The following is a 20,682-nucleotide window of genomic DNA, read 5'->3' on the forward strand; positions in this document are numbered from 1 at the left end:
CAGCACCTGAAAGGTTCTACAGTACATGAGACAGCTGCAGAACTAAGTTTCACCTGACAAAGAATGTATGTGAGACAGAAGTGAAGCACTTAATCCATTTTTCTCAGTTCCATCCTCCTCCTTTCCCATGTTAAATCCCTTATCTGCAAGAGCTATTTCTGGAAACAGGTTGCACATGGCTTACACCTGTCAATGACTTGATATCTGATGCATAAGCCCAGATTTTGATTATAGTTATACCAATGTAAATCCAGAGTGACTACAATGATGTCAACAGAATTATTCAAGCATTACATACTAATGTGTATGTAAGTGATTTGTAAAATCAGAATCTGGACCATAGCAATTATGCAAAAACAGACAAAACATAGTTATAGTGTTACAGTGTAGGTCTAGCAACTGCACTCTTCACCTGAACATTAATTTTTATTTTACCTTCCATAGAGCTTCATGGAATTCAAAACCCACTGTGGTAAAAAGAAAATGAAACATGACCTCTAGCAGGGACAACTGATATGTCAGACTACTATAACAGCTTAAAAGTGGGGTGGGTTTTTTGTTTTTTTTTTGAGTAACTGACAGCAAGCCGTGCCAAATATATCATTTAAACTAATGATGTTAATAATTGGTTAAGCAATACTTCTCCCAATTACTATTAATCATAATGTTTAAAAGCCTTTGAAATTATCACACATGTTAAAAGAACTAAGTTGATCCAACAGAAGGTATTTATTACCTCACCAATACCCTGGAACTGACATGGCCACAACAACACTGCATACAACGAAGTCCACTAAGTTTGGATGCACAACTTGACAAACCTCAGACCTGAACTTCAGAGGCTCTGAGCACCTACAATTCTCACCAACCTTCCACTGATTGGGTGGTCAGTATCTCTGAAAATCGAGCCTTATGGGTATCAAGTTGGACATCTAAAACTGAAGAACACTTTTGAAAATCCAGACCAAATCTCGAACAGCACATTTTGAAGTGACAAAAAATTCATTATAAAAGCCCAAAATGACCATAATTAGGTTATTTTTCTTGAAGTGTTAGAAACTATTGGTACATTTTTATCATAAATTAGAACTTCTATGAGGAATTTACCTGTCCTAATTCCTCATTGAGGTCAGAAGTATTCACCAGAGGTCCTTCACCTGTATCCTCATCAAACATTTCTTCATCCCAAGTGAGGAAATAAGAACCAAGAAACTTCTGCATTTCCACTGTGACATACATTGATACAGGAATAATGTAGTTGAAAAGAACCATGAATGCAAGGAAGTCTGTAAATGCTCTAAGTATCTGCCAAAAGAAACAAAACCAAAACATTGATTTCTCATTAATCAGTGGAAATTAAAAGATTAAAATGGTTATTTACGCGTTTATCTTTCAAATGTCTTTCAAACTATTTAGTTGAACCATTTAAAAAAAAAAATCTTCTCAGTTACTGTCAACCCTAAGCTTACATTTCTGCATTTCTCCATCACTGTCATTTTCTCTCCATGCTTCACTATACAGTGAAGTCAGAAACTGGCACATTTTTATACATCTGTTATGATTCTAACTTCACTACTAATCAAGCATGAGGAAGAAAGAGCTTTGAAGGAGAAACCAAATTTGTAATTCTCGTAATGAAGTTACATATCTATGTATTACAAAATTCTAGAGTTTCAAATGAATGACTACCTATGAATGATGAAAAATTAATATTCACAGAATATCAAAAAAGAAAAACCAAAATGCCAAGGAAAGGCGACAAGGTTTGCTGATTTGTACAGATTACAGGCATTTCCCATATTTCAAATAAAGGGCCTCCCTGTCTCAATGAAATAGCAAGGTATTCACATGTATATATTATTACTTTAATGTTTTCTCCATTGATAATAAATGACAATTTTTAAGCAATTTAGAAATAAAGGACTGAATTGTGCAACCTTTACTCCCAACAGTAAGCCTAGCAATCACAGTTACTAAGATCACACAAGTATTACTTGTGGGAGTAAAGGTTGCAAAATCCAGTCTTATTGGTAAGAAAATTTATTTATGTGAAGACAGGCTGCAAAATGATGCCCAAAACTGAGAGCTAAGAGTTTAATACTTATTTCTCAATAACTAATACCAGCAACAAGAAAACACAAACTTTCAATTTAGGTGGATTTTTAATACTGTACCAACTGAATACTAAACACTATTACTATATAGTCTCTTTAAGCTGGATGTTTGCTCAAACGTAATTTTAAAGTGCAGAAAGACAAAATACAAGCTTTTCCAAACTGCACTGCCAGTATTCTCAGCAAGGACCAGGGGAAATAATTCATGACTGATAGTCACTCTTCACTAGGATCACTGGAGACATGTGAATTTAGAGTGTTCTGAAACTATTTTGGTATTTCAAGTGTTTTCTTCACAAGATAAATTTTCATTAAAATATTCTGCAAATTATGGTTGCACAGATCTACTTCTGAAAGAACAATGACAGTGTTGTATTTATCAATCTACAGGAACCGATAAGACAGACATGGTGGGGCACGATATAACAGTCCCACTTATGGTACATTTTTACAGCATGAGGGGCTAACAGGTGTAAACTGCCTCATTCATCTCGGGGTCATTAACTTTGTATATGACCATACCAATTTAAAATGTCAATACTGTTTACTATTTTACTGCTGTTCCTTTTAGTATAAAAACTTCGCTATTGTATTTGATGCAGTATAGTTGGATTAATTCAAACGGACATGCTCCAAGAATCAGGTTCCATTGGAATGTGGTATCAAATATTTGAATTTTGTTTCAGTTCTTATAGGGGAATAGAAGGGAGAAGAGAGAGACAGGTGATGATATGGGAAGGCCTCTGGAAAGAGATTGTGGTGAGAAGTCAAAGAAAGGACTCCAAAAAAATATCCAACAAGTTCACTTGATTTGTTCTAAATGCCAGTGAATTTTATAAATTTTCCTGTAGATATCCAGTGGCTCTAGTAATCCCTTAAGTGATTCTCAGAAGTCCTGAAATGGTTTCCCCTCAGACAGTCAAAATTACTTCTAATCAATAGAAGCTCATCCTCAAATTTCAGAGATCTATTCATAAGCTACCATATAAAAATATATCATATCCCACAATTTGCCAATAGCTTCTAACATTCCGTCATCTATTTTATTAATATGTTTACTTTAGACAAACAACTACAATTTATTCAATATTTATTTTTAAAATAATTAGCTACCGCACCAACGGGATTTGCTTTCCTCTAACTGATGTAGCAATTTTAGCCTCTCAACTTTTCAGTTTTACTATTATCTATATACTATTTAAAAGGCACTACTTAAAAGTTTTTCATGAAACAAGTGTTAACGAAACAGAAAATGTATAAAACCAAAAAGATTGCAGGGTACCTCCATTTGAATTTAGGATAGCATGGAAATATGTTATCCAAAGACTTAGAATTAAAAAAACTAACAAACAGAACAAAAACAACAGATCAGCATAGCATGGTCAAGCGTTGTATCTGCACTTAACATTCAGAAATATATTTTAACTAGTGTGTGCTAAATGCACAAAAAACAAGGGGGCAAAGAGTCATTCAAAAAGTAACAGATATGAAAAACTAGTTTTTCATATCTTCTTAAAGTCATGCTAGCCAGTTTGTCTCCATTGTGATGTCACACATACCATGAAGCATCATTAACTAACAGAGCCAGTCAATATGGGTCTGGTAAGTGACACTTTTTCAGTAATATGATGTCCTCTTGAAAAAAATATTTCATATACTTTTTAAAAAATAGCTTTTAAAAAATGTTATAGAATAGCTTTAAAAAATATTTTAAAAATAAAACATTTCTCTAACTCTACACCAACCCATAATACACTTCAAGAGCAGGGCTTCCTGTTATCCGTAACGTCATACAATCATGTATTCTGAGATTACAGTGGAATGGAACTGTAACAATCTCAGAGGAACTAAAATAAAAATGGCAAGTTTACACTTTCCTAGTTACTATATGTTCCGCCACACTTTTCTATTTAGAATACTATAAAGAAAATTTTTTACATGTGTCACTCTTGAATATCTTGAGAGAAAATTATATGTTACACAAACACACAGTAATTTTCCATACCAGGTTTCTTTTCCTTTCTGACTCTGTTTTCTGATTATACCATGGTTCATCACGAAATGGATCACTCTGCCAGACATACTTCAGGGTAGTATTTATTACTGCTTTACTGATCAGAATACAGAGGTATACAATAAGGAATACATTCATTGATCTAAAACAAACAAAAAACAACAACAACTCTTTCATTAGTATATAAAAATGTACAGAGTTTATGAAAACTTTATACTGAAGCTCCTTAAATCTAATTAGTATTCCTTAACAAATCTAATAATGTTATGATGTTAAATCAGTTCTCTACAGTATTTCTCCAGCGGAGAATAATATCACTAAAACCTGGTCTAAACTTAAAAATTGACCAGCATAACTTGATCACAGATTTTATACAAAAAGAACAGGAGTACTTGTGGCACCTTAGAGAATGTCTAAGGTGCCGCAAGTACTCCTGTTCTTTTTGCAGATACAGACTAACACGGCTGCTACTCTGAAACCAGATTTTATACACATTTTACCAATGTTACTATGCTGGTAAATGCACTAGTGTAGATGCAATTACATTGGCATAACTACCCTTATACCAGGAGAGCTTATATTAGTTCCCTGAACCAGCACAAACTACACTGGTATAAGCACTTTTATACTGATACAACTGCATCCACACTCAAGATTTTGCTCGTATAACTATACCAATATAATGGCAAAAACCTCCTCGTGCAGATGAGGCCTAACTTTCATCTCAAAGCAAAAGAAAACAAAAATGGTGTTATTAACATCAGTGATGGGCATGAACTGAAAGCTCTGACCTGTACACCTTTAACAATAAGAACAGCTCCTTCACCCCTTCCTAGCAGTTGTGAAAGGAAACAGGAGGTACACAGGCTGATCACCATAGTTTGCTTAAGCAAAGGCATCCTATCTGCCACCAGGGTAAGGTTTGGGGCTGATAGTACAATAAGACTATATAATAATCCCCGATATCTTTGGTAAATGACAACCAGTATCAGCCCACTAGCTGCTACTCCCCTTACAGATGACAGTGTGTTCAGGAAGCAACAGGCTTCCTTTTCAATAAAAACGGTTACTTTTTGTAACTATTGTTCTTTGAGATGTGTTGCTCATATCTATTTCAGTTAGGTGTGTGCACGCCGCGTGCACGGATATCGGAAACTTCTTCCCTAGCAGCTACCCGTTGGACTGGCGCCGATATGGCGTTCTATATAAGACCCTGCCGGCCCGACCCCACTTCAGTTCCTTCTTGCAGGCTACTCCGACAGAGGGGAAGGTGTAGGGGGGAAATGGAAGAGATATGAGCAACACATCTTGAAGAACAACAGTTGCAGAAAAGGTAAGTAACCATTTTTTCTTTGAGTGATTGCTCATATCAATTCCTGTTAGGTGACTCCCAAGCCTTACCTTGGAGGTGGGGTCAGAGTCAAAGAACTGCAGATTGAAGAATCGTTCTGCCAAAGGCCACATCATCCCTAGAGTGCTGAACGATGGCATAGTGGGATGTGCACCGAGGCCCACATGGCAGCCTTGCAGATTTCCTGGAGGGGAACGCATGCTAGAATGGCTGCTGATGATGCCTGAGCTCTCGTGGAGTGAGCTGTGACCGCAGGCAGAGGGACGTTTGCCAAGTTGTAGCAGGTACGAATGCACTCTGTGATCCACGAAGATATTCACTGAGAGGAAACCAGAGTGCCTTTCATCCACTCCATGATGGCGACAAATAACTGGGTTGTTTTATGGAATGGCTTTGTTCGGTCTATACAGAAGGTGAGGACCCTTCTAACAGAGAATGGAGGCGCTATTCCTGAAGGTCAGCATGTGGTTTTGGGTAGAAAACCAGCAGGAAGATATCCTGACTCACATGGAAACAGAACACCACTTTTGGCAGAAAAGCTTGGTGAGGTCTTAGCTGAACTTTATCTTTATGAAAAATGGTATAGGACAGTTCACATGTGAGAGCCTGTAGTTCGGACACCCGATGTGCGGAAGTGATGGCCACTACGAAGGCGACCTTCCAGGAGAGAGAGAGAGAGAGAGAGAGAAGAGTGAGCAGGAGGCCAGCAGCTTGAAAGGGGGGCCCATAAGGCAGGAGAGACCCAAGTTAAGGTCCCATGCAGCCATGGGCGGCTTAGTTGGAGGATGAATTTTTTCCAAGCCTTTGAGGAAACGCCACATGACTGGGTGTGCAAACACCGAGCGCCTGTCTGCGCCTGGGTGGAATGCAGAGATGGTCATGAGGTGAACCTTAAGGGATCCAAAGGCTAGGTGCTGGTCCTTCAAGACCATCAGGTAGTCCAAGATGCATGGGATCAAAACCTGGAGCAGGGGCACCTGCTGCTGAGTGCACTAGCTAGAAAACCTCTTCCACTTAGCCTTGTATGTAAGCCTATTTGACGGCTTGTGATATTCCAGGAGCATTCACCTTACCGAGTCCGAACAGGCGCGATCAGCCTGGTTCAGCCACGGATCCTCCAGGCTGTGAGGTGGAGCGACTGAAGGTCCAGGTGTACCAGATGACCGTGGTTCTCCGAGATGAGGTCGGGGCTGAGAGGTAGGTGTAGGGGAGCCTGAATTGACAGATCCAGCAGGACCAAGTACCAACACTTGCGCAGCCAGGCAGGGGCCACCAGTATGATGTCCGCCTTCTCCTGGTGGACCTTGAGGAGCACCTTGTGGACCAGTGGGAATGGTGGGAAGGCATAAAGCAGTTGGTCCAACCATGTGATCAGGAAGGCGTCCACTATCAAGCCCAGGCTGTGACCCCGGAAGGAACAGAAGGCTAGGCACTTCCTGTTGGTCTGTAAAGCGAACAAGTCAACTCGGGGAAACCCCCAGATGTGGAAAACAGAGTGAATGATGTCCGAGCCGATCGACCATTTGTGTGTGAGAAAACGCCTGCTCAAGCTGTCTGCCAGTACGTTCTGGACACCCAGCAGGTACGAGGCTTGAAGGGTGATTGAGTGAGCTAAACAGAATTCTCACAGAACGAGGACTTCTTGGCAGAGCGGCGATGACTGGGCTCCACCTTGTTTGTTCAGATAGAACACGGCTGTGGTGTTGTCCGTTAGGACTGCTACGCAGTGGCCTTGTAAGTGAGGAAGGAACGCTTGGCATGCAAAGCGAATTGCCCTGAGCTCTTTGATAGTGATGCGTAATGACAGCTTGCTTTTGTGCCATAAGCCCTGCGTTGTCAGGCTCCCGAGGTGGGCCCCCCATCCCAGGGCAGAAGTGTCTGTAACCAGGGTCAGGCTGGGTTGAGGGGGATGGAATGGGACCCCGGCACCCACCATATGGGGATCCAGCCACGAATGCAGGGAGTCAAGTGTGTGCTCTGGGACCATGAGCATCATATCTAGACTGTTGATAAGCTGACGCCAATCACATCTGTAGAATCCTGAGTCTTAGCTTGGCGCGTCGCACCATGTAGGTACAGGATGCCATTTGACCCAGCAACCTGAGACACTGTCTTGCTGTGTTGGTGGTAAACTTGCAGGGGCTGGTAATTATGCTTGCTATGGCCAGGCGCCGGGCCTCCGGGAGGAAAGCCCTCGCTTGGTTTGCGTCCAGAACTGCCCCAATGAACTCTATTGTTTGAGTAGGGGAGAGAACAGATTTGCTGACATTCAGCATGATGCCCAAGTGACTGAACATGTACATGACCAGTTGTACTTGAGACCGGACTTGTTGGTGAAACCAGCCCCGTATAAGGCAGTTGTCGAGGTATAGGAAGATGTGTATGTGGTGTCAGTGAAGAAAAGCTGCCACGACCACCATGTACTTGGTAAAGACGCGAGGGGCTGTGTACAAGCCAAAGGGGAGGGCTGTGAACTGATAGTGCCATCTTGTTCACCACGAAATAGAGGAAATGTCTGTGAGGCAGAGTAACTGAAATGTGAAAGTACGCGTCTTTCATATCGAGGGTGGCATACCAGTCTCTTGGATCCAGTGAGGGAATAATTGTGGCTCAGGAGACCATGTGGAACTTCAGGTTGACAATGTGCTTGTTGAGGTCCAGAATGGGTCTTAGGCCTCCCTTTGCCTTGGGGACAAGGAAATAACGAGAGTAGAAACCCTTGCCCCTGTGCTCCTGAGGCACTTCCTCCACTGCCCCTAGGGCAAGGAGGGATTGTACCTCCTGGACGAGGAGCTGCTCGTGAGAAGGGTCCCTGAAGAGGGATGGGGAAGTGGGGTGGGAGGGTGGGATGGAACGGAAATGGATAGAATATCCCATCTGCACTGTGCGGAGGACCCAATGGTCCAATGTAATAAGGGACCAGGCATGGTAGAAACGGGATAGATGGTTCAGAAAGAGATAATTGTCTAGGGTGTGAGCTGATAGCCCGTCCTTGAGCGCACCTTCAAAATGGGCACTTAGGGCCTGGAGGTGGCTTGGACTGTCCTTGACCCTGTCCGGAGGGGCGACGTAATGGCCTACATCGAGAGTACCTGCTTCTCCGACGGTAGAAGTCCTGCCTGGGTCTAGGTGGGAAGGGGCGTTGTTGGGTGATCTGCGGCTTAAACGGCTTTCTTTGGGTAGCCAGGGTATGCGTGCCCAAGGATTCAATAGTGTTTCTTGTGTCCTTTAAAGGTATGCAGATGGGAATCTGTTTGCTCCGCAAACAGGCCCTGACCATCAAAAGGGAGATCTTGGACGGTGTGCTGCATCTCAGGTGGAAGGTCCTGAAGACTGGAGCCAGGCATTCCGCTGCATGGCGATGCCAGATGCCAGAGTGCATGTAGCTGCGTCTGCAGCATCAAGGGAACCCTGAAGGGAGGTTTGAGCTACCAATTTGCCCTCCTCAGCAATGGCCCCCAGTTCCGTACGAGCTTCTGCTGGGAGGTCTTGGAACTTACGGATCACAGACCAGGAATTAAAATTGTATCTGCTGAGGAGTGCAAGCTGGTTCGCGACCCGTAGTGAGAGACCACCAGCAGAATAAACTTTTCTTCTGAAAAGGTCCAGTCTTTCGGCGTCCTTTGATTTGGGAGCGGACCCTTATTGTCCTTGTCTTTCTTTTGCATTCACTGTGTCCACCACAAGCGAACACGGGGAGGGGTGGTTGAAAAGGTATTCGTATCCCTGCTGGGGACAAAGTATTTTCTTTCCACCCCTTTGGTTGTGGGGGTAATGGAGGCCAGGGTTTGCCAGAGGGTTTTGGCATTGTTTGAATCGTTTTATTCATGGGGAGGGCCACCCTGGGAGGCCCTTCAGGGCCTAAAATGTCCACCACAGGATCCTCCTCCTCCACAACCTCCTCAGCTTGGAGGTTCATATTCAGGGCTATGTGCCTAAGCAGTTCCTGTAGGACTCTAAAGTCTATCGGCGGTGGACCAGAGGTGGACGTGCCAGCCACAGCCTCATCAGGGGAGGACGAAGATGACTCCACCGGGAGAGCTGGGTAAGAGATGGCCCCTTGGTCAGCTGTGGGTAGCTCTTCCTGGGCGCCTGGGGTAGCCCCTACCACGGGTGCTGACTCTGAGGATTGCTCCGGGTCTGGAGGTGGGCGACTGAGGGTCGCCTCAGGAGGCTGGGTCTCTGACCGTGATGACAGCCGGGCAACCGGGGAGGGGGGGGTAGGGTGCCTGTGGCCTAATGATATGCCTAGGGAGTCCAAAATTGCCACTGGGTTTGCCAGTTCGGTGCCGGGGGGTCATGACCAAGGCTTCCCAGGCCCGACTGGGGAATGCCCGAAACCCCTGAAGCTCTCCCCAATCTGCTGGACGGGGACTGGGATCGCGACAGCCAAGGAGGAGCGGTGCGCGAATGGAGCAAGGGGGGCACTGAGTCTCTTGACAGACAAGGGTCATACAGAGATCGGCACTGTAGAGCTTTTCGTGACCACGACCAATGCCACGCTGGTGACTCGTGCCGCACTGGAGTGCGGTGCCGCGAAAAGGATTGGCAATGAGTTGCGGGCCGGTGCCATGACGACAGCCAGCATGGGGAATCGGCACTCTGAATGGCGTCAGTCCAAACGGTGTCACGAGGTTGCTGAATGTGACCTGGACCTTGAGCGGGACCATGTTCCAGCAGTCGGCAGAGACCTTGAGTGTGAACGGCTCCGAAGGTCATGGCTGCGAGATCAGCGCCGCGAGTCTAACTGATGCCGTGAGTCAGACTTAACACTACAGTAACACTTAACACTAAGATAAACTATCAACAATTAACTAAGGCCTGGTCTACACTATGAGTTTAGGTCGAATTTAGCAGCGCTAAATCCAATTAACCCTGCACCCGTCCACACAATGAAGCCATTTACTTCAACATAAAGGGCTCTTAAAATCAATTTCAATACTCCTCGATGAGGGGAGTAGCGCTGAAATCAACACTGTCGGTTCAAATTAGGGTTACTGTGGACGTAATTTGACGGTATTGGACTCCGGGAGCTATCCCACAGTGCACCATTGTGACTGCCCTGGACAGCAATTTGAACTTGGATGCACTGGCCAAGTAGACAGGAAAAGCCCCGCGAACTTTTGAATTTTGTTTCCTGTTTGCCCAGTGTGGAGAGCTGATCAGCACAGGTGACCATGCAGAGCTCATCAGCCCAGGTAACTATGCAGTTCGAGAATCAAAAAAGAGCTCCAGCATGGACTGTATGGGAGATACTTGATCTGATTGCTGTATGGGGAGAGGATTCCGTGCTAGCAGAACTATGTTCCAAAAGATGAAATGACAAAACATTTGAAAAAGTCTACAAGGGCATGATGGAGAGAGGACACACCAGGGACTCAGTTACACTGCCACGTGAAAGTTAAGGAGCTCAGGCAAGCGTACCAGAAAACCAGAGAAGCAAACAGACGGTCTGGTGCAAAGCTGCAGACATGCCGCTTCTACACTTAGCTACATGCAATTCTAGGGGGGAACGCCTCCACTACCCCACTCCTGACTGTGGATTCTGAGGAGGTGGTACTCTCAGCCAAACCTGAGGATTTTGTGGACGGGGAAGATGATGATGAGAAGAGGGCGAGCTTGCGGAGAACACACAGCACACCATTCTCCCCAACAGCCAGGATCTTTTTCTCAGCCTGACTGAAGTAGCCTCCCAACCCTCCCAAGGTGGTATCCTGGACCATGAAGCCATAGAAGGCACCTCTGGTGGGTGTACCTTTGTAAATATTACACCTGGTTTAAAAGCAAGCGTTTTTTAATGATTAATTTGCCCTGAGGACTTGAGATGCGCTCGCGGCCAGTACAGCTACTAGAAAAGTCTGTTAACGTGTCTGGGGGTGGAATGGAAATCCTCTAGGGACATCTCCATGAAGTTCTCCTGGAGGTACTCCAAAAGCCTTTGCAGAAGGTTTCTGGGCAGGGCAGCCTTATTCCGTCCTCCATGGTAGGACACTTTACCACGTCATGCTAGTAGCAAGTAATCTGGTATCACTGCATGACAGAGCCTGGCAGCGTATGGTCCCAGCGTTTGCCAGCATTCAAGCAACATTCTTTATCTCGCTGTGTTATCCTCAAGAGAGTGATATCATTCATGGTAACCTGGTTGAAATACGGGAATTTAATTAAGGGGACAGAGGTGGCCGGTCCTACGGGGCTGTTTGCCTGTGGCTGAAAAGAAATCCTTCCCTGCAGTTAGCCAAGTGTGTGTGTGTGTGGGGGGGGAAGGCATTGACGCTGAGCTGTTTGCGTTTGGTTATCAGGGATCTTCCCTGATACCAGCCTCACAGTGGGGGGAGAGGTAAAGTGATCATCCCAGAGAATTGGATGGAGTGGAGGAGGTTAGTTTGGTTTCTGCTGCTGCATGTTAACACAAAAAACGCAGCACTCAATGGGCTTTGCTTGGTATGGGAAAGGAGGGCGCTGCTTTTATGAAGGTTGCAGAAGCCAGAAGACAATGGCTTACCATGGCTGTATGCAAGCTGAATTCTGTTGCCTGGCCCTGCACCCCAAAGCCACAGGCACTCAATATTAAGATGCAAAATGCGACCTGGTACTGAAATCACATGTGCTATGTAATGTGAATAGTGTTGTTCACCATGAAAGAGTACACAAATTGTTCTGTAAAATATATCTTTTTAAATACTTCTCTCTCTTTTTTCCCTCACGCAGCTGCAAATTTTTCAAGCCTCCCTCCTCCGTCCTGAAGGCTATCTTAGATAAGGTGGCAAAAAAACCCCACACACGAGATGAAATGTTCTCTGAAATCATGGAATCAACCCGCAGTGAAAGAGCTCATTTGAATGAGTGGAAGGACACAGTATCACAGTACAGGAAAGCAGCCAACAAACATGAGAACAGGCGGGACGCTCGAGATGAGAGGTGGTGGCAGAGAGATCAGAGGCAAGATGCAACATTGCAGCTACTGCAGGATCAAATGGACATGCTCCAGTGTCTGGTGGAGCTTCAGGAACAACAGCAGGATCACAGAGTGCTGCTGCAGCCTCTGTATAACTGCCTCCCGCCTCCCCATGTTCCATAGCCCCCTCACCCAGACACCCAAGAATGCGGGGGGAAGGGGGAGGGGTCCGTGCACCTTGCCACTCCACTCCAGTGGACAGCCCAAGCAAAAGGCTGTCATTCAACAAGTTTTGAAGTGGCTTTTTCCTTCCTTCCCTCCTCCCACATCCCACCCAGGCTACTTTGTCAGTTCTCTCCCTATTTTTATAATCAATCAATAAAGAATACATGGGTTTTAAACGATAGTGACTTTATTTCCTTTGAAAGCAAGCTGTGATCGAAGGGGTGGGTGGCTTACAGGGAATGAGTCAAAGAGGCAGGTTTTCATTAAGGAGAAACAAACAGAACTCACACCATAGCCTGGCCAGTCATGAAACTGGTTTTCAAAGCTTCTCTGATGCTCAACGCTTCTTGGTGTGCTCTTCTAACTGCCCTGGTGTCTGGCTGCGTGTAATCAGCGGCCAGGCAATTTGCCTCAACCTCCCACCCCGCCATAAATGAATGTCTCCCCCTTACTCTCACAAAAGATTGTGCAGCACACGCAAGCAGCAATAAAAGGCGAACTGGTTGCTGAGGTTCCTGAGTGAGTCATGTAAAGCTGCGTCACCATTCTGCACTTGCTCAGCCGTTAGTTGAACAGCTGCTTCACTACTGCTCAGGCTGCCTGTTGTCGGCTTCAGCCATGGGCATTTAGCCAGTAGCTGGGTCGCCCTATGATAAACTAAGCATTTTCAACATCCCAACGTTGTTTTGTCTGGTGAGTAAATCCCTTGCTGCATGCCGGTTTAAACGATAGTGTTCCTGAAGACCGCGAGCAAGCAGATGACCCTTCCCGGCCACCCACATGAAGTTGGTGAAACCTCCTGTGTGACTCACCAGTGCTTGCATCACCATGGAAAAGTACCTGCGGTTATGCACTGGGGTGCTGGTGCTCGGTGCCAAGATAGAGATCTGGTTCCAATCTATCACCCCACCACAGTTAGGTACCCATGGGTACCTAACGGGTGGGTGATAGATTGGAACCAATCTCTTCTTGGCACCGAGCACCAGGCACCCCAGTGCATAAACCGCAGAGGTACTTTTCCATGGGAGCAAGCACTGGTGGATCACAAGGAGATGTTTCACCAACTTCATGTGGGTGGCCGGGAAGGGTCTCTGCTTGCTCGCGTCTTCAGGAACACTATCTGTTTAAACGGCATGCAGCAAGGGATTTAACTTCGACCAGACAAACAACGTTGGATGTTGAAAATGCTAAGTTATCGATAGGGGACCCACCTACTTGGCTAAATCCCATGGCTTTGAAGCCGCATCACAGGCAGCCTGGCAGTAGTAAGCAGCTGTTCAACTAACGGCGGAGCCAAGGCAGAATGGTGACGCAGCTTTACATGACTCACTCAGGAACCTCAGCCAACCAGTTTCCCATTTATTGCTGCTTGCGTGTGCTGCACAATCTTTTGTGAGAGTAAGGGGGAGACATTTTGTCCATGAGCACTAAGACACAACGGCCTCGTAGGTGATGAAGAAAGGCCTGACAGGCGAGGCGGACCGCCCGCAGCTCCCGGATGTTTATATGCAGCAACAGCTCCTGAGTGGACCAGAGGCCTTGTGTCCGACGAGACCCCATGTAAGCCCCCCAGCCCAGAGACGACGCGTCCGTTGTCACCGATATGGACGGTTGCCTGGGGTGGAACGGCATGCCCGCACACACCAGGGAGGGGTCTTGCCACCAGCGGAGGGAGTGCAAAACGCTTTGCGGGAGTGTGACGACGATGTCCATGCTCTCCCTGCGTGGGTGGTAAACGGAAGCTAACCAGATTTGCAGGGGGCAAAGGCGGAGCTTGGAGTCCTTGGTGACAAAGGTGCAGGCCGCCATGTGACCGAGGAGGCTGAGACAGACCCAGGCCGAGGTCGTGGGGAAGGCGAGTAGGCTCTCTATGGCGGAGACTATTGCCTGGAACCGGCTGAGCAGAAGCGAGGCTGTTGCGAGCGTGGAGTCCAAGACAGCCCCAATGAATTCTATCCTCTGAGTTGGTACGAGGATGGACTTGTCGAAATTGATCAAGAGGCCCAAAGTCTCGAACAGTTCCCTAATGATGGCTATGTGCGCGGCGACCTGTGCCTTGGAAGACCCGCGAACAAGCCAGTCGTCCAGGTAAGGGAAGACACATATGCGTTGCCGACGGAGGAAAGCGGCCACTACAGCCATACATTTTGTGAAAACACGTGGGGCAGAGGAAAGGCCGAAGGGCAGGACCGTGAATTGGAAGTGGCGGTCTCGCACCACAAAGCGTAGATAGCGTCTGTGTGAGGGGTAAATTGATACATGAAAGTACGCGTCCTTCATATCGAGAGCAGCAAACCAGTCCCCTGGATCCAGGGACGGGATAATAGACCCCAAGGACACCATGCGGAACTTCAACTTCTTTAAGAAGGCGTTGAGTCCGCGGAGGTCTAGGATAGGTCGAAGACCTCCTTTCGACTTCGGGATTAAAAAATAGCGGGAGTAAAACCCTCTGCCCCTGAGATCTTGAGATACCTCCTCTATGGCTCCGATTTCGAGAAGCGTGTGGATCTCCTGGCAGAGGAGATGCTCGTGAGAGGGGTCGCTGAAGAGGGACGGGGAGGGTGGGTGGGAGGGAAGAGGCGAAATAAACTGGAGATGGTAACCAAACTCCACCGTGCGCAAAACCCAACGATCCGAAGTTAGTTGGGTCCACGCCGGGAGGAAGGAAGAAAGGCGGTTGGAAAACAGGAAAGGAGTCCGGGGAAGGACTGGTGCTCTGCTCTCGATCGCACCTTCAAAAGATTTGCTTTGGTCCCGGCGGTGGTTTGGCAGAACCATTATTTTGTCCCCCTTGGGAACCAGACTGAAGTCTCCGGTTTACACGGCCCCGTCTTCTATTAAAGTCCTGACGGGGATGGCGGGGGGTAGGGGCGCTGTGGTTGTGCCCAGAAGGGCCGTCGTTGGGTTTCTGCGGCCTGTGCATGCCTAGAGAACGCATTATGATGCGGTTGTCTTTCAGGCTTTGGAGTCGTGGGTCCGTCTTATCTGAGAAGAGGCCCTGCCCTTCAAATGGGAGGTCTTGGATTGTGTGTTGCAGTTCTGGTGGCAATCCTGACACCTGCAACCATGAAATCCTCCTCGTTGTGACCCCTGCCGCGACGGTCTGAGCCGCTGAATTTGCGGCGTCGAGGGAGGCCTGCAAGGAGGTTCTGGAGATCTTCTTCCCTTCTTCAAGCAGGCTCTGGAACTCAGGGCGGGAGTCTAGCGGTACCAGCTCAGTAAATTTGGCCATGGACTGCCAGGTGTTAAAATTGTACCTACTGAGCAAGTGCCTGTTGGTTGGCGACACGCAACTGTAGACCTCCTGCGGAGTATACTTTGCGGCCGAGTAAGTCCATATGTTTTGCCTCCCGCGATTTTGGGGCGGGGGCTGGTTGGCCATGGTGCTCCCTTCGTTGACAGATTGTACGACCAGAGAGCATGGAGGAGGATGGGTGTAGAGGTACTCGTACCCTTTAGGGGGTACCATGTACTTCCTCTCCACACCCCTGGCCGTTGGAGGGATGGACGCCGGAGACTGCCATATCGTGTCCGCTCTGGCCTGGATCGAGCGTATGAAAGGCAGAGCAACCCATGTCGGGGCATCTGCAGACAGAATGTCCACGACAGGGTCCTCTACCTCGGGGACCTCCTCCACTTGTAGATTAATGCTCAATGCTACACGGCGGAGAAGGTCCTGGTGGGCTCGAAGGTCGATGGGGGGGGCCCGACGTTGAAGTGCCCGCTACCGCCTCGTCCGATGAGGAGGAGGAGAGAGTCCGGAACCACAGGCTCCTTCTGAGGTTCTTGCTCCAGAGGGGGGCCGTTTCTGGGGCGGTCTCAGGGTCCTGGGTCACAGTTGACCTGTCATCATCTTGTGGTGGGCGACTGACAGTGGCCTCCAGCACTCGACGGGCAGCAGATGCAGACCGGGCCAGCGTGGTGGGATCACCTTGGGCTTGGTGGTAGGCCCAAGGTGTCCAGAAGGACCACTGTTGCGGCTGTTCCAGACCTTGGTGTTCCACCACATCCCCATAGAGGGCGCTGTCCGGGTGAGACGGAACCCGAGGGATGTCTCGACGGCCAAGGTGGAGCGGATAGACATGAATCCGGTACCGGGCGTCGGGTTGTGTCGGCGAACGGTGCCAGGAGTCGTACCGGTGCCGAGACCGGGACTGGGACCACGGTGCGACCAGCACGGGTGCCGGGAGGTCGACCGGGATCTAGAGTAGCGACTGTAAGGGCTCAGTTGACGGCGGTGCCAGGAGTAGACCGTCGCGTTGAGAGAGCGGTCCGGTGATCTGGACCGGTGCCGCGAGTATGACCGGCGCCGAGAGTGGGATCGGTGCCGGGACTGCGAGTGCGTCGTGAAGGAGATCGGCGGTGCGAGCGGGAGCGGTGCCGTGACCTCGATCGCGATCGACGCTTGTCCGCTGCTCCGAGGGACAGTGGCCTAAGCATCGCTGGCTTCCCTGCCGACAAGAGAACCCGCACCGGCGGGACCGGGGGTTGAGGCAGGAAGGCTCAGTGAAGGCTATAAGTTCCCTCGCCGACGCAAAGGTCTCCGGCGTAGTGGAACGGTGAGCTCGACCAGGGCATCCGCCGGGGAGCTGTCTTGCACCGGACTCGACGGCTCTTGCCTGGCCGGAGTCAACAGTGCTGGGATAATGGTGCCGTGGCAGATGGCGGTGCCGGCCGGCACGGTTTCCCATGCTCAGACTGCGGTGCTGTAGCTGCAGCCGCAGGAGCCTTCAACTTCTTCGCCTTCGGCGAAAGGGAGCGGTGCCGGGCTGGCTTCTGCGCCGGAGACTGATGGTGACGCGGTGTTCTGGCGGTACCGGTCGTCTCCGGTGCCGATGAAGAACTTCTGCCCGGCGGACTGCGGACTCGGTGCCGGAGCTGCAGGGTCAGCGCCGCTTCCATGAGGAGCTGTTTAAGCGCGAGTCCCGCTCCTTTTTTGTCCTGGGCTTAAACGACTTACAGATCCAGGCACTTGTCAGTGAGATGGGATTCCCCCAAGCACTTTAGGCAACGATCATGGGGGTCTCCCGCTGGCATCGGCCGACAGCAGGCCGAGCACTGTTTGAAGCCGGGAGAGCCAGGCATGAGACCGGGTCCCGGGAGGGTGAGGAGGATTAAACCTCAGCCCTCAACTATATACAAAAACTACTCTAATAACTAGAACTAACAACTATGAATTAACACTAACTACAAAATTAACTATCAGAACTAGAGACAAAGAACGGGTGAAACGCTAGGGAGGTGGAGGTCAGCTAAGCCGCACTCCACTGTTCCAACGACCAACACGGGCGGTAAGAAGGAACGGAGGAGCGGCCGGGTCGGCAGGGGTATATATGCGGTGCTGCAAAGGTGCCACGCCAGGGGGCGCCTGCCGACCCACCGGGTGTTGCTAGGGGAAAATTCTTCCGACGAACGTGCATGCGGCGCGCGCACACCTACTTGGAATGGATATGAGCAAGCACTCGAAGAAGAACACCATGATCTCCAAAGCACCGGGGCCCGCAGTTTGACACAATTTTTTGTCCTGTAACGGGTTGGGGGACTCACCACCTGGCGCCTCCTGCTGGTGACTCTGGAATTAGCTTCTCCAGTGGAGCGCCCCCTTCTGGTGGTGTCCTGTCCGTCGTTCCATCTTCCGTTGGTGTCTCTGGACCCGTGTTGCTCCCTGCTCGGTGGCGTCCTCTTCAAGGCCACTGCCCTCCGACAGTGCCCCTTAGCCCATCTGCACCCCCTTCCGGTGTTGGCGATCAGCAGTCCTACACCCCAGCCACCATGTCCAATCACACACCCCTTTGAGTCCAATCCTTCTTGTCAGGGACCTGACGTAGTATAATGGCCGCTCCCTACGGCCGATGGCTGGGTGTACTGCAAGGGGGGGAAGGGGAGGATCCAGGCCTGCCCTCTACTCTGGGTCCCGGCCCAGAGACCCTATAGCAGCAGCCTCGCTGTCCTCCTTCTCTCCCCTCGTCTGTCGGCTTCCCTGGGCCGCTTCCCCTACAGCCCCTTGCACCCACTAGGCCCTTCCCTTCAGGGCCTGCAGCCTGGCAGACTACGGGCTAGAGCTCCCTAGCCTCCCAAGCCTGGCCAGCACTGCGCTGTCCGTGGTGCTGGTCTCCCACCTTTAGGGATTGCCCTTCCCCTCTCAAAGGCCTGGGACAGACTGACTGCTCCAGCTCTGGGCAGGCTTTACATATGTCTGAGCCTGGTCCTGATTGGCTGTCTCCAAACTGGGCCCTTATTGGCTGACAATAAGCCCTTCTTTGATTGACTCCCTGGCCTGCCGCAGCCCACACTCTCCAGGAGTGGGGCAGCCGCCCCACTACAGTCCATGTCCTCCTCACTCTTGTCACCACGCTGCCACCTCCTCTTTGCCTGGTTTTGCAGGTTCTGGTTCAGCAGGAAGTGCACAATAATGCGTAAGGTGTCTACAGTGTTCATGGCTGCTGCGTTGAGCTGAGCGGGCTCCATGCTTGCCGTGGTATGGCATCCGCACAGGTAAGCCAGGAAAAAAAAGGCATGAAACAGTTGTCTGCTGTTGCTTTCACAGAAGGAGGAAGGGAAGGAGGGAGGGAGCCTGACGACATGCACCCAGAACCATCCACGACAATGTTTTTTGCCCCATCAGGCATTGGGATCTCAACACATAATTCCAATGGGCGGGGGAGACTGCGAGAACTATGGGATAGCTACCCCACAGTGCAATGCTCCGGAAGTTGACGCTAGCCTCGGTACTATGGATGCACACCGCCGAATTAATTAGTGTGGCCGCATGCATCTGACTTTATACAATCTGTTTCCAAAAATCGATTTCTGTAAAATTGGAGTAATACTGTAGTGTAGACATATCCTAACAAAGGTAACTACTAAGAGAAAGCTAGGGATTAGTGGAGCACTTGAGAAACAAGAGACCACTGTTCCAACAACCGTCACGGGCGGTAAGAAGGAACTGAAGTGGAGCTGGGACGGCAGGGTCCTATATAGAATGCCATATCGGCGCCATTCCAGAGGGCTCCCCACCCAACCCGATGGGTAGCTGCTAGGGAAAAGGTTTCCAAACTCCATGCACACAGTGTGCACACACACCTAGCTGGAATGGATATAAGCCAGTGAAGAACTACCATTCATTTTGCTTGTGTAGAACACCATTCATTTTAGATAAAACAGAAACCCTGCCAGAGACAGACTGGTAGTACACAGTGTTTCTGCAGTTTGGTTCCATTTTACTGTATTTTAGCATGCTGTTCCAGACTGAAGTGCCTCAAAGGAGTTTTGTCTATTGAACTCAACATTTAAATACTAAAAATTGGCAATTGTAAGGGTACTGGAACATGGCATAATCTGGTGATTCTGTCAGTGGATCTATTCTAAGCAGCAGGAGTTACAATACTCTGAAATGGTAAAGTACAGCTGATTTCTAAAAGGTATCTAGCATTAAGAAGTGTTTGTTGTTTTTTCTAAAATATAGTCATCTGTTCACCAAGAGGAACAAAAATCTAACAGGAGCCCATGTGATACACACAAAGATGCAACTTTTATATTCTAGTTAATGAAACGTATAGTTTTAGCATAAAAAATGTGTCTGATTATTATTTTTTTAAATCCAAACGTATTTTTTGCCCCAAAGTAAATATTAAAAAAGGATAATAGAAGCTTTACTTTTCAACAGCAGATCGTTTCTGTGATTTTGACTGGTAGTTTAATGCCATCTTAGTTTCCATGCCAGTGTATATAGCAACACCTGAAATAAGAAAAACTATTTTAGTAAAGATTGTGATTGAAGATTGTGAATGCAAGTGTTCTTGATCTTGTGCTGTTCATTGAGGATATACAATCCTGATATCAATTAAAAAACCTCTGATTGCCCTGCTATTTACATACCCTACCATTACATCCTGCCTTGGCGATATGAAGAAATAAAATACTGATTCAGATGATATTCAGAAATTACAAACAGTTGTAACATCATGGTTAGTACAGGCAAACTTTAAGAAACAGAGGTTGTTCACTTTGTATAGTAACTGGAGGTTCTTGAGATGTGTGGTCCTATCTGTATTCCACTGTGGGTACGCATGAACTTCATGCG

At 48.2% G+C, this 20,682-nt stretch overlaps 1 protein-coding gene across 3 annotated transcripts in view; it reads right to left on the minus strand.

The window, feature by feature from the left end:
- ATP11A (ATPase phospholipid transporting 11A) overlaps nt 1-20,682 on the minus strand; it is a 277,946-nt gene that overhangs the window by 55,886 nt on the left and 201,378 nt on the right. For all 3 annotated transcript variants that reach the window (XM_032791846.2, XM_075061482.1, XM_075061483.1), the window contains exons 10-12: nt 20,256-20,337; nt 4,120-4,270; nt 1,108-1,305 (exon numbers count right to left, since the gene is read on the minus strand). In XM_032791846.2, coding sequence (XP_032647737.1) covers nt 1,108-1,305; nt 4,120-4,270; nt 20,256-20,337 — 431 coding nt within the window. The remainder of the gene's footprint in view (nt 1-1,107; nt 1,306-4,119; nt 4,271-20,255; nt 20,338-20,682) is intronic.

Source organism: Chelonoidis abingdonii, chromosome 1 (genome assembly GCF_003597395.2).
Source record: "Chelonoidis abingdonii isolate Lonesome George chromosome 1, CheloAbing_2.0, whole genome shotgun sequence".
NCBI classification, from domain to species: Eukaryota; Metazoa; Chordata; order Testudines; family Testudinidae; genus Chelonoidis; species Chelonoidis abingdonii.